Here is a 12,213-nt window from a genome sequence, read left to right as displayed (position 1 = left end):
TTTACCAAGATATTCAACATCATTGAGGCATTTTCTAATTTTTTTTTTTTTTTGACGATTTCAACACGTGTGGTGTCATATTAACATAAACTCTAGTCTCTAGCTGCAAGATAATTGTTACAATTGGAAAGATAAATGGCTAAACCTAATTCCGATGATATATAGGATCATCAAGATTTCAAATTAATTAAAACTATATGAAAGATATTTTTCACTTTTACATGTGCTCGACCAGTCATGTCTTGATCACAAAAAAGAAGATATTTATTGTTGAATATTGTCTCACATCACATCGATCGGTTGGATAGAGTTCCTGGAAGCTCTTAATATAGACAAGGTCAATCCTCACATCTTGAACTAGCTTTTGAGGTAAGTTAGGTCTAAGTCAATTTCTAATATTTATGGATGATTTCAACCTACCTATACATGCATTACCCCTATGATAGATTTTATCAATACTTGAAGGGTCCATTAAAAAATAATTATTTCACATTTATTGATACATATCAACCTTTACATATATGTCAAAGATTTAAGATAGTGCATGTGCATGCATGATCTAACTTATCGATATCGATATTTATAACATAATCCACCACACTCTTTTTACGGGATTATATATAATGCCTCAAAATGCACAGCATGATCGAATATCTAAATCTTCATCTTGATGTCAACTCTTCAACCAGTAACCAGTTTATATATATATATGCAAGTTGTGGATAAATGATAGATATATAAGTTTTTAATAAGAAAATAAAATTAAAATATGTATGAAAGTGGGTACGGATTATTGAATAACAGCGTACTATAATCCAACTGCAATTTTATTATTATTATATATATATTTTTTTTGACAGGATAACAAATACATTACACTAACTTATAATATGACTTCGGTCCAACAAAAAACTTAAGATTTTTGGTCAAACACGGCTTATGGAACATTTGGGAGCCAAGCTGACATATGCAAGGAATTTTCGAACAAATTTTCCGTACAACGTATTCCAATAGTAATTAAAAACTCGTTGACTTTTGCTTAAAAAAAAAACTCGTTGACTTTATAAAGTCCGAATAATTCCAGGCCACGATACATTATAATGTGCTGCAGGCCACTTTCATTTCATTTCATGAATCAAATTATCTTAAGATGGCTAATAATATAACTCTAGCATATGAAGAACGCTTGCCGGCGGTCCCGGATTGGCTGAACAAAGGCGACAACGCGTGGCAGCTGACGGCGGCGACGCTCGTCTGCCTCCAGTCCATGCCGGGACTCGTCATCCTCTACGCCAGCATCGTGAAGAGGAAATGGGCTGTCTATTCTGCTTTCATGGCTCTGTATGCCTTCGCCGCAGTCTTTATCTGTTGGGTTCTTTTCTGTTATCGTCTGGCTTTTGGTGATAAACTTATTCCTTTCTGGGGGAAACCAGGCCCAGCTCTTGACCTAGGGTATTGTGAATTAATCAAAACCTTCAATTCTTGATGATTTTCATATATATATATATATATATGGAAAATTACAAATTTAGTCATCTATGTTTGTCATTTTGCGATTTTGGTTCTTCATGTTTTACATTTCAGTTTTAGTCCTGCATGTTCTTATTTTTGGCAATTTCAGTCTTTTTTATTAAAAAATGCTTACGTGGCACTGTACACGTCAGTTTCACATCATTATTGAATTGGTGTCACGTCTGCGCCACATCGGAAAAAAAGACTAAAATTGCCAAAAAAATAAAGATAGCAGACTAAAACTAAAATCTGAATATATAAAAGACTGAAATCGCAAAGTGACAAACACAGAGGACCAAAAAAGCAATTTTCCCTATATATATATATATTAATGCTTGAATTAACGATCCCATGCATGCAGGTACTTGACAAGGCGAGCTGCAGTGCCAGAAAGCACCCACTTTTATTCGAACGGCACCATTGAGTCGGGAATGGAAGAGCCATTTTTCCCAATGGCTTCTCTTGTTTACTTTCAGTTCAGTTTCGCTGCAATCACGACGATTTTGGTGGCGGGGTCGGTGTTGGGGAGGATGAACATTAAGGCGTGGATGGCTTTTGTGCCTTTGTGGCTGACTTTTTGTTACACGGTGGGTGCTTACAGTCTGTGGGGTGGTGGCTTTTTGTATCATTGGGGAGTGATTGATTATGCCGGCGGCTATGTTATTCATCTTGCGTCTGGGATTTCTGGTTTCACCGCTGCTTATTGGGTACAATTTTTTTTTTTTTTTTTTTTTTTTCTAAAAAGCTCGTTTGATCCTTCCAGATATTTAAGTTTTTTTAAATTATTTTTAAAACAAATTATTAAAAATAATTACAAATTTTAACCAAGAAATGCCTTCTATTTTTTGAGAATTTAATTAGTCAAGCCCTACTTAAGGGACAAGACTATTTCTAAAAATAGTCTTATCGTCTTCTCCGATTAATAATCTTAAAATGACCAAGATGAATTAGGCTAATTAAATTCTTTACTTATATCTCAGGGCTTATATAGGTACTGACCGACATGCAATAATTTAAATTTTTTTATTTATTAGGAAATTCAATAAAAATGTGTTAAAGTAAAATGGTTTCTAGAATAAATTGTTTTTGAATGGTTGTTTAGAAGAGATCTCTTTAACATAACACAAAAACTCCTATGAGACGGTCTCACGGGTCATTTTTTGTGAAATGAGTCTCCTATTTGGAATATCTATTAAAAAATATTACATTTTATGTCAAATACTTATTATTATAAATATGAGTACGGTTGACTCATCTCACGGATCAAGATCCGTAAGACCGTCTCACATGAGACCTACTCTTAACATAAAACCATTTACTTCCAAAGATTGTTTAATCAATTATCTATTTAAATCCTGGTCCTATTGCGGAAAGAAAAAATAATTTCACACTTTTTTTCTTTCGGGAAGGGAAGATAAGTGAAATTTTATTGATTGTAGCTTTCTCGAGTGCTATACTAGCTAATATATTACTCTCTTCGTTCCAATTATATTGTTCATATTTCCTTTTTTATTTGTCCCAAATATATAGTCATATACCATATTTAGTAATATTTTTTTACACTTCTTTACTAATATACCCCTATTAACTACACTTTGAAAATTGTGCAATCATTTTTTAATACATTAAATAGAGATAAAATAGGAAATTTAATATAAAATTTGCTTTTCCAATATATTTTTTTTAATCTGTGTGAAAATAAAAAAAAGACATTATATATGGGACGGAGGGAGTACATTGTTTCCTATGTGTTAGAATCAATTGAATTATTGTTCAAATTAAAAGGAATTAAGATTGATAATTAAGAATCGATTGAATTATTGTTCAAATTGAAAGGAATTAAGATTGATAATTAAGAATTTTTTTGGTTAGACGTATGGAATTAGCTAAGCATTTTCTTCGAACAAATATAAACCCATAATGGACGTTTTTGTGTCTATTATACTACGCGCGAGTTCTTCCTTGTGATATAATATAGTGTTGATATAATATATATATATATATATATATATATGCACATATGCATATGTATGTATTTGTTTTTGGATAAAATCAATTTTGAGAATAGGGTAGTTTTCGGTTTATTCTAAAAAACAATTATGAATTGTTTTGAAAAAAGTAATAAAAAAGTAAGTTTATATAAATATTAAATTGGTTGATATTTTTAATTGATGAGATTTTTTTAAAATGTTTAATTTTAAAATTTTTTAACTAGAATTTTTGAATTTTAATTTTCAATGATTTTACCAAAACATAATTTTCCCTTTCACATTTTATTAATATCGATATCAAACGTTTAATCTAAGATAAACTCGCCAATTAATTTAGATACTTGAAAAATAAATTTGAGTGTTATTAATGCGTACAAGCGATGTTATATTTTTTATTTAATTTGAAACGAATTAATATATATCAATAATATTTTAATAAAATTATAAAATTTTAATATTTACTAGTGAATAATTATATTATAATAGTTTTCAATTTAAAAACTATAATTTTGCAAGGTTAATTTATTTAACATATTTTTGGAATTAAAGGATATATATGTTTGTAAGTAATCATATTCCAAAGGCTAGCTAATTTGATTAGTTAATATAATTTAAGACCAAAATTGATTATGATTTTTTCCCCTTTTTTTTCTGGATGATCCCGGCCTGATCTCTTTGAAATTGTATTTCAGTAGTAAATTTCCATGCCAGATATATATGTTGGTATTAAGACAAAGTTTGGCATAAAATAAATTGTATTTCACCAAATTAATGCATCAAGCATGATTGCCTAGATCTGCTATAAAATAAATTACAATTAATTTCCATTTAAGTTTCCAGGCAATAAACAATAGTTTTGATCAGTTATATAGTATCATACTTTGGTTTTTAAACCGAGACAGGTCGGGCCGCGGTTACAAGTAGATAGGGACAGATTTGCACCGAACAATGTGTTGTTGATGCTTGCCGGAGCGGGGTTGCTGTGGATGGGGTGGTCCGGGTTCAACGGCGGGGCACCATACGCCGCGAATTTAGTATCTTCAGTGGCAGTGCTGAATACAAATATTTCAGCAGCTACTAGCATTCTTGTTTGGACAGCATTAGATGTTTACTACTTTAGGAAGCCTTCGGTTATAGGCGCTGTTCAGGGGATGATTACTGGTTTGGCTTGCATTACTCCTGGTGCAGGTATATAATATTAATTGTACGTACAATATTATTTAGATTATATAAAATTCTTTTATATATATTATATATGGAAATTAAGCATAGGTTTGGTGCAATCATGGGCGGCTATAGTTTATGGTGTGCTTTCCGGGAGCATCCCTTGGTTCTCTATGATCATTCTTCACAAGAAGTCAACTTTGCTACAAAGGGTACGTACCATGCATGCATTTCCTCCCTATTAATAAAGAATTAATTTTTAGAAAAAATGCTATAGCTAGATTGATTGTTACTATATATATTCCAAAACCGTTACAGGTGGATGATACACTGGCGGTGTTGTACACACATGCGGTGGCCGGAATTTTGGGCGGCGCTTTAACCGGGCTTCTGGCGGAACCAACCCTCTGCAGCATGATGCTGCCGATCAAAGGCACGAAGGGTGCATTCTACGGCGGTGGCGGAGTCCTATTCCTCAAGCAAATAATTGCAGCGCTGTTTGTTATTGGCTGGAATATCATGGCCACGACGATTATCCTACAATCAATCCAATTATTTATAGATTTGAAAATGTCGGACACGGAACTCGTCTTCGGAGACGAAGCGGTGCTTGGCGAGGAATCATATGCCCAATGGGGAACCGGGGAGGGATACGATCTGACCAGACACGGCAGGGATAACCCATCTCATGCGGTGGAAATGGCAGGGGATGTGCGTTTAAACGGTGCCAGAGGAGGAACTATTAATGTATGATTTCTCAGATAACATGTTGCGTGTATAGAAATTATAAAAAGATAAGTTTGGTGAGGAGTGATATTAATTGGTTCTTTCTTTCATTTTTTATTTCGTACTCTCTGTACTTTTCATCTTTATCACATATGTTTAATGACACCAACTCACCAAGTAGGGTTACGATATCATATTCCGATCCTGAAAAATCAATTTATGCTATTGAATAAATGAGTGTTTGCAAATGATTATGTTTTCGTACAAGTTATTAAATTTATAAATTATAATTTCATTCACACTAAAAGTTTATTTTTAAAACTTATAAATCAATTGTAAAATGATATACTCGTAGGCAAACACTTGTATGAGACTGTTCTACGGGTCATGTTTGTGCAACGGATACGGGTCGGATTAACCCATGTTTTAAACCCGTGAGATTCAAGTCTTATTATTTACTCTATTTTCTCCTAATTTTTCGTGTCGGCTTTCTTGATTTTGAGATTCCGCATTCGCCTACTTTCAATCGACAAGATCGCTGCTATTTTCCCATCTCAGCTTCTCAATCGCATGTTTTTGATACGATGTCACTGCAATCTCTACTCTGAATTCGCAGTCGCACCGAGAAAATTTTGATCGATCACTTGGCAGCCGAAAGGAGATCGAATCTATTTTGCTTTCGTGTTGGGGATTTTGATCCGACCATCCTATATCAAGCCATGAGTTAGTTGTCGTCTGTCGAGCGGTGATAGTTTCTGCTACTTTTTTCGTGCAATCATATGGATTTTTACTAATTTGCCTTTAAATTGTTTCCCATTGGGATGATCTTGAAGACTTGAACTGCATTATGATTTTCATATGAAAAGTTTAACAATTAACATTACTGTAGCCAATCGTATGCCCTTTCTCTTGACAACTAATGAGTTTCTTTTGGGTTTTCTTTTGCTTTGTTAGTCTTTGATTGTTTGATTCATTCAAAGAAGTGTGCGAGAATGGGCTATGCATTTGTTCTTCTTGATGAAACATCTAAGAAAATATTGGTTTGCTAACCTTTAGCTTATGACCTGTTTTGATACTCCTTAGAGATTCTTCTCCTATTTTGTTTGTGGCCTTCACTTCTATATGCTACATTTAGTGGCTGGATTTTACTTATTGTTTTAAAATATGTCATGAGACTGCACATGTTTTTATTTTCCTTTTGTTTCTGTTGTATGCTTCTATTATTTGTATTTCTCGGATTGTGTTTCTGTGGTTATGTAGATTCTCATTTGTTTTGGTGCCACATCACAGCGTGTGTTTTTCTATTTTACTTTTTTGCACCAGATCCTCCTATTTTGATTGAAAATCCAAGCAGTTAACTGCAGGTACCACCAGTCCTTGCTTTTCAGAAATTCTGCCGTTTATGTTCAAAATGAAAGTGATTTTTATCCTTCTTGTTTCCTTTCCTGGTTGATTTGGTTGGAAATGATCTTTTTTCAGATTGATTGCACAAAGAAAATTTTGGTTGATTTGTTTCTAAGTCATTAGAAAGGGCTAGATCATCTCAGCGGCTGTCATACTTTTTCTAGTTTTCTTGTTGGATAATTAAATTCGGATATGGAGAATGAAGCTGAAACTCATAATCAAGAAGGTAATTTTTTTCATTTTAACAAACTATTTAACTTTTTTAAATACAAATGTTTTTGTTTATATTGAAAATGTGTTACTTTCATTTGTTGCAAAGAATTGAATTATGTTTTCAGAGCATCATTTTATTTTAGTTTACACAAACATTGCACAAAAAACATTACCTTTTAAATTATATTTTAATGCTATTTTTTTAATTATTTTGTCATTGTAGGTCAAAATTTAAATTCTATTGTCGTTGTTTCTAGCGATGAAAATGAGACAGACATAAATAAAGGTAAGGTTGACATAACTTATGTGAGACCTCGATTCTAATCGGCTAATAACGAATAATTAAACGTCATTAATCAAGAGCCAAAAGAAAAAGAAGGAAGAATTTATTTTTTTTTTAAACGGATGAATAGGCTTTATTTGAGATAATCAGAGATTTCCAAAAATTGCAAAATAGTCCCTGATAAAAAACGAATCGGCCCTCAACTTCTAAAATCTCTTATTATCTCAAATAAAGTCCATTAAGAAAATTTTGGGGCGTTACAACTTACGAAGTGTATTATGTTTATCAAAAAAAATAAAATAGATTTTCATTTTAGTTGTTTCTTGTAATAATATTTGACACTTGTTTGAATTTAGTGTAAATGAAGATGTTGATCCGGCAGCTAGTAGTGAACAAAATATGATTCCAGCCAGTGAAGCATTTCTCAAATTAATGAGAAATATTTGATTTTGGTTAAAACGTATTAGTTTTTATTAATGCTAGATATATGTTTTGAAATTATTACAGATGACAATACATATTCTGTTGATATAACTGGTTCTCTGATTGGTTTGACGAGAAAAACAATTGATGAAATGTATCAATTGTATTCTAACCATGCAAGGGCCATTGGTTTTAGTGTTCGTAAGTCAACCACGAGGTACTGTAACAATCAAAAAGTTGTAATAGAGAAATATTTTCTCTGCTCTTGTTCTGGAACGAAGAGAATAGAAGATTCAAATCTAGATAACTTAAGTGGTGGATCAGTGGGAAAGATAGGAAAAAGATCTTGTCTGACACGAACAGGATGTAAAGCTTTATTGAGAGTTAAATTGAATGACGAATGCCTTTATGAAGTTGTGTCCCATGTGATGATACATAATCATGCATTCACTAGGATAGAATCGAGTCATCATCATCGATCAGAAAGGAGAATTTCAAATGTGAAGGGTAAAGCTATTGAAGATATGATATCTTCTGGGATGAGAGCTACTGATTCTTATCGTTATATGGTACATGAAGCTGGTGGAGAGGAAAACGTTGGTCATACTTTGATGGATCACATGAATTTTGTGAACCGTTGGAAAATGAATGCAATAGAAGGAGGGGATGCACAGAAAGTAATTGAAATGTTACAACAAGAAGATGCTAAAGATAATGACTTTTTTTCAGAGTCAAATTAGATGATGATGGGAGATTGTGTAATGTATTTTGGAGGGACTCGATGATGAAAGAGGATTATGACATATTTGGTGATGTAATGGTTTTTGACACAACTTATCGCACTAATAAGTACAATTTGATTTGTGCTCCTTTCGTGGGTATCAATCATCATTGGAAAAATGTGATGTTTGGTTGTGCATTTTTATCTGACGAGAAGGTCGAATCATTTCAATGGCTCTTTGAAGTTTTTAAGAAATCGATGGGAGGGAAATGTCCTGTCAGTTTCTTCACCTACCAAGATCAAGCAATTTCAAATGCAATAGAAAAGGTCAATAAATTTTGAAATATATTTGTTGAATTTTTATTTTGATGTAGGTTTTTTATGTGAATTACTCATGTGAATATAACAAGTATTTCTTATTTTGATGTAGGTTTTTCCGGAAACAAGACATAGGCTATGTCTTTGGCACCTTCATCAAAATGCTGTAAGTAGGTTTGCAAAGTAGAGAAGTCAAAATTCTTTTAAAGATGCATTTAAGAAATGCTTGTCAGGTTGTGTTGATGAAAATGAATTTGAAAGCTGTTGGAGTTCTATGATTTCAGACTACAAACTAGAGAATCATCCTTGGTTTAATCGTTTGTATGGATTAAAGGAAAAATGGTGCACTGCATTGAGCAAGGATTTATTCTCTGCTGGAATTCTGTCTTCCCAAAGAAGTGAAAGCTCTAACCATGCCATTGGATTCAGTGCAAAGAAAAACACAAGCTTGACTGACTTTTTTGGAATTTTCAAGGAAATGTTAAAGAATTGGAGGAACAAAGAACAAAAAGATGAATTCCAATGTTCAAGATCAATACCTGAATCTGCCTTACCATTGACTGGGATGTTGAAGCATGCTTCTGAGGTATACACATTGACACTTTTTAGAGATTTTGAGGCTGAATTTTTAAAATCAATCTCTAGTTCTTCTACTCTTATTCTAGTTGAAGACAGAATGATGGTTTATAATGTTTCATCACACGATAATGACGGGCTATCTCATCGTGTCATATTTGATTGTTTGAGTAATCTAATCACGTGCTCTTGCAAGAAATTTGAAGAGTGTGGCTTCTTGTGCTATCATTGCTTAAGGGTCCTTCATATAAATTCGATAGTTTCCATACCAGAGTCTTATATTAAGAAAAGATGGACAAAGTTTGCTAAATCAGAAATTTGGGACAAGTTCAATAGTACAGTTGGGAGGTCAGAGAAGTTTAGGGATTGCATCCCTTGGCGTTGAAATGGAACGCAAGTATTATAATTTGGTGTTGTAATGTCAAGAAAATAAGGAGGCTCGGATGATTGTTGAAGAAGGATACAACAGAGATTCTGTAGCTATTAATGCTCTGATGAGTTCATTGACTATTACAGAGCAGTCAGATACTTCCATTCATTCAAATTCTTCTCATATTGTTCAAGATCCTACTCATTCTGTTACAAAAGGAAGAAGTCAAAGGATAAAAGGACACTTTCAGAAAAGCAAGAAGAAGAAAATTGATGCATCAAATTCAATTCAAGCAAATGAATTTGGTTCCAAGACTCCAAATATTCATTTATTATAGTGAGATTTTTTTTGGTCACATACTTTCATAGATACTATTAAAGTTTACATGAATGAAGTTTACGAAGTTTAATTTTTACTAACATTTTTTTTTGTCACATACTTTAGAAAAACAATTGTGTCTAGCTAAAAAGGGTTTTATTTATAAATGTTGATCTAAAAAAAATTATTTATAACTATTTCCTGAACCATATTGATTTATTTTTTGAAAAGTGAATTGTTTTTAGGTAGTGTTTGCAAACCTCTAAAAATTAGTGATTATGAATTTTTTTTAAAATTATTTATAACTATTTCCTGAACCATATTGATTTATTTTTTGAAAAGTGAATTTTTTTTATTAACAATTTGTCAAAAAAAAGTCCATAATTTTGAATAAAGTCTATACAATAGTGTGTATTGATTTTACCTTAATAAATCATAATTAAGAGCACTTAACAATTTAAGAACCGGGACCAAATTATAATGCAACATATAATATTTAATAAAATCAATACATGAATGTGTAAAATCCCCCTTTGTGGATGGGAAGATGCACCATATAATTTTAAATAAAAGCAATACAATAATGTAAAAAATCCCCCTTTTGTGGATGGGAAGATGTCACTGCAAAAGCAAGAGACATTGCTGCAAATTAACATAATATATTTAACACCACACCATTTATTATCTAACTAAGCCATGAAAGAAAAACACTTGATGAAACTTTATTTGAATTAAAATAAAAGTAATTGAGTACTAAAATTCTTCAAACCCAAACAACTAAGCTAACTAACTTGCGAATGGATATTAAATTCGACATAAATCTAAACTGCTGCAAATGAAATCTGTTCCACAATGAAGGAGCTTAATCAAAATAGTCATAAAAACAAACTAGTTCATTTCTTTTGTTTCTTTCTCCTCATATTTTCTGCTCCATCTCTCTTCAAATCTGAAATCTTGGCTTGAAGTTCAGGCTTTTTTAGTAGAAATCAAACAACAAATTTCCAAGCCACCATTTTTTGCCGATTCTTTTCTTGTCTTTAACTGAATAAACAACAAGAAGTAACATTAGTTCCTGTCAGCTCACATGCAGTGTATCTGCTATGATTAAAAGCATCATAGCATAGTTTTCAAAATTAAAAACAAAAGGTTTTCCACCATAATCAATATTCACTAAAGCAAGAAATCTACTCATCACACAAAATTATAACTACATCAAACAAATACTTGGTCGTGTCGTGTATCCCAAATCGGTTTCACAACAAAAACTAGAGTGACTAATAAGCTTAAAACACTCTCCCAACTAAAAAGACAGGATTTTTTGTACTTGAATCAGAAGAGAACACCATCGCTCCATGAGTCCTATGTCTCATGTTAACATTACATGCTGAACAGAGTGCATATGCTGAACACTGAGCTGAGTAAAAAACCATCTAGAACGGCTAATGGGCGTGAGGATTCAACCAGAAGTCTACTCTGTGGGTTTAATACAGACTCTAGTCCTTACAGTTCTATTCCACTTCCCTACATATACGGTGGCATAAAAAGATTTCATTAAAATATTACACCGAACAGTTTATCGTCCCCACATACATTCTCCAAGTTCGGCTTCTAAACCATGCAAGAAATTGTAAAAAAAAAAAAAAAACCCATGTCAAATGGGCACGCAGGACCGAATCCTTGTACATTAATCTACCGACACTTGGCAGAACAAGTGCGTACTTTTAAAATAATAACTAATATTTATCACATAAAATCTAATACCTATTACATAAAAACTAATACTTATCACATAAACTCTAATCCTTTTCACATAAAAACACATTCCACAAATAATTTTTTCAAAAAAAGATTTTATTTATTACAAATTAGCAAACAAAGAAACTGTATCACATAAAAACTAATACTTATCATATAAAAACTAATACGGTTAACAGAAAAACCATTCCACAAATAACTTTTTTCAAAAAAAATATTTTACTTAACAGAAAGACTTTTTAACAGAAAAAACTAATACTTTTTATCGAAAGAGTAACACTTTTTACAGAAAAAGTAATACAAACACTTTTTAACAGTTTGATCAAATCCAACTGGTATGTCCCGATAGGTGTGATATTCAATCAATTCTAGTTTTTGAACTACACACACATAAGAAATTTGTAGAACCACGAGAGAAGGTTAAAAAAAATATAAAAAT

At 32.2% G+C, this 12,213-nt stretch overlaps 3 protein-coding genes across 3 annotated transcripts; all 3 read left to right on the top strand.

Annotated features, from left to right (window-relative positions):
- Positions 1–1,150: 1,150 nt before the first annotated feature.
- Positions 1,151–5,590, top strand: LOC140891730 (ammonium transporter 2-like). The gene is made up of 5 exons (XM_073300351.1): positions 1,151–1,452; positions 1,874–2,219; positions 4,406–4,691; positions 4,776–4,879; positions 4,986–5,590. The coding sequence occupies exons 1-5, from the start codon at positions 1,151–1,153 to the stop codon at positions 5,418–5,420; spliced, it is 1,473 nt and encodes a 490-aa protein (XP_073156452.1). The 3' UTR covers positions 5,421–5,590.
- Positions 5,591–6,989: 1,399 nt separating this feature from the next.
- On the top strand, positions 6,990–8,456 carry LOC140888239 (protein FAR1-RELATED SEQUENCE 5-like). The gene is made up of 3 exons (XM_073295929.1): positions 6,990–7,023; positions 7,234–7,296; positions 7,801–8,456. The coding sequence occupies exons 1-3, from the start codon at positions 6,990–6,992 to the stop codon at positions 8,454–8,456; spliced, it is 753 nt and encodes a 250-aa protein (XP_073152030.1).
- A 41-nt stretch (positions 8,457–8,497) lies between these two features.
- LOC140888238 (protein FAR1-RELATED SEQUENCE 5-like) lies at positions 8,498–9,716 on the top strand. Its single transcript, XM_073295928.1, has 3 exons — positions 8,498–8,764; positions 8,868–8,925; positions 9,040–9,716. The coding sequence occupies exons 1-3, from the start codon at positions 8,498–8,500 to the stop codon at positions 9,714–9,716; spliced, it is 1,002 nt and encodes a 333-aa protein (XP_073152029.1).
- The last annotated feature ends 2,497 nt before the right edge of the window (positions 9,717–12,213 follow it).

This window comes from Henckelia pumila, chromosome 3 (genome assembly GCF_033568475.1).
Source record: "Henckelia pumila isolate YLH828 chromosome 3, ASM3356847v2, whole genome shotgun sequence".
Lineage (NCBI taxonomy): Eukaryota > Viridiplantae > Streptophyta > Magnoliopsida > Lamiales > Gesneriaceae > Henckelia > Henckelia pumila.
This window is presented reverse-complemented; position numbering and strand designations above follow the sequence as displayed.

Coding starts and splice junctions, on each gene's coding strand:
- LOC140891730 (XM_073300351.1), top strand. CDS start 1,151: ATGGCTAATAATATAACTCTAGCATATGAAGAACGCTTGCCGGCGGTC. Junction 1,453..1,873: donor GGCCCAGCTCTTGACCTAGG/GTATTGTGAATT, acceptor CCATGCATGCAG/GTACTTGACAAGGCGAGCTG. Junction 2,220..4,405: donor GTTTCACCGCTGCTTATTGG/GTACAATTTTTT, acceptor AAACCGAGACAG/GTCGGGCCGCGGTTACAAGT.
- LOC140888239 (XM_073295929.1), top strand. CDS start 6,990: ATGGAGAATGAAGCTGAAACTCATAATCAAGAAG. Junction 7,024..7,233: donor TGAAACTCATAATCAAGAAG/GTAATTTTTTTC, acceptor TTGTCATTGTAG/GTCAAAATTTAAATTCTATT. Junction 7,297..7,800: donor TGAGACAGACATAAATAAAG/GTAAGGTTGACA, acceptor AAATTATTACAG/ATGACAATACATATTCTGTT.
- LOC140888238 (XM_073295928.1), top strand. CDS start 8,498: ATGATGAAAGAGGATTATGACATATTTGGTGATGTAATGGTTTTTGAC. Junction 8,765..8,867: donor TTTCAAATGCAATAGAAAAG/GTCAATAAATTT, acceptor ATTTTGATGTAG/GTTTTTCCGGAAACAAGACA. Junction 8,926..9,039: donor CCTTCATCAAAATGCTGTAA/GTAGGTTTGCAA, acceptor CTATGATTTCAG/ACTACAAACTAGAGAATCAT.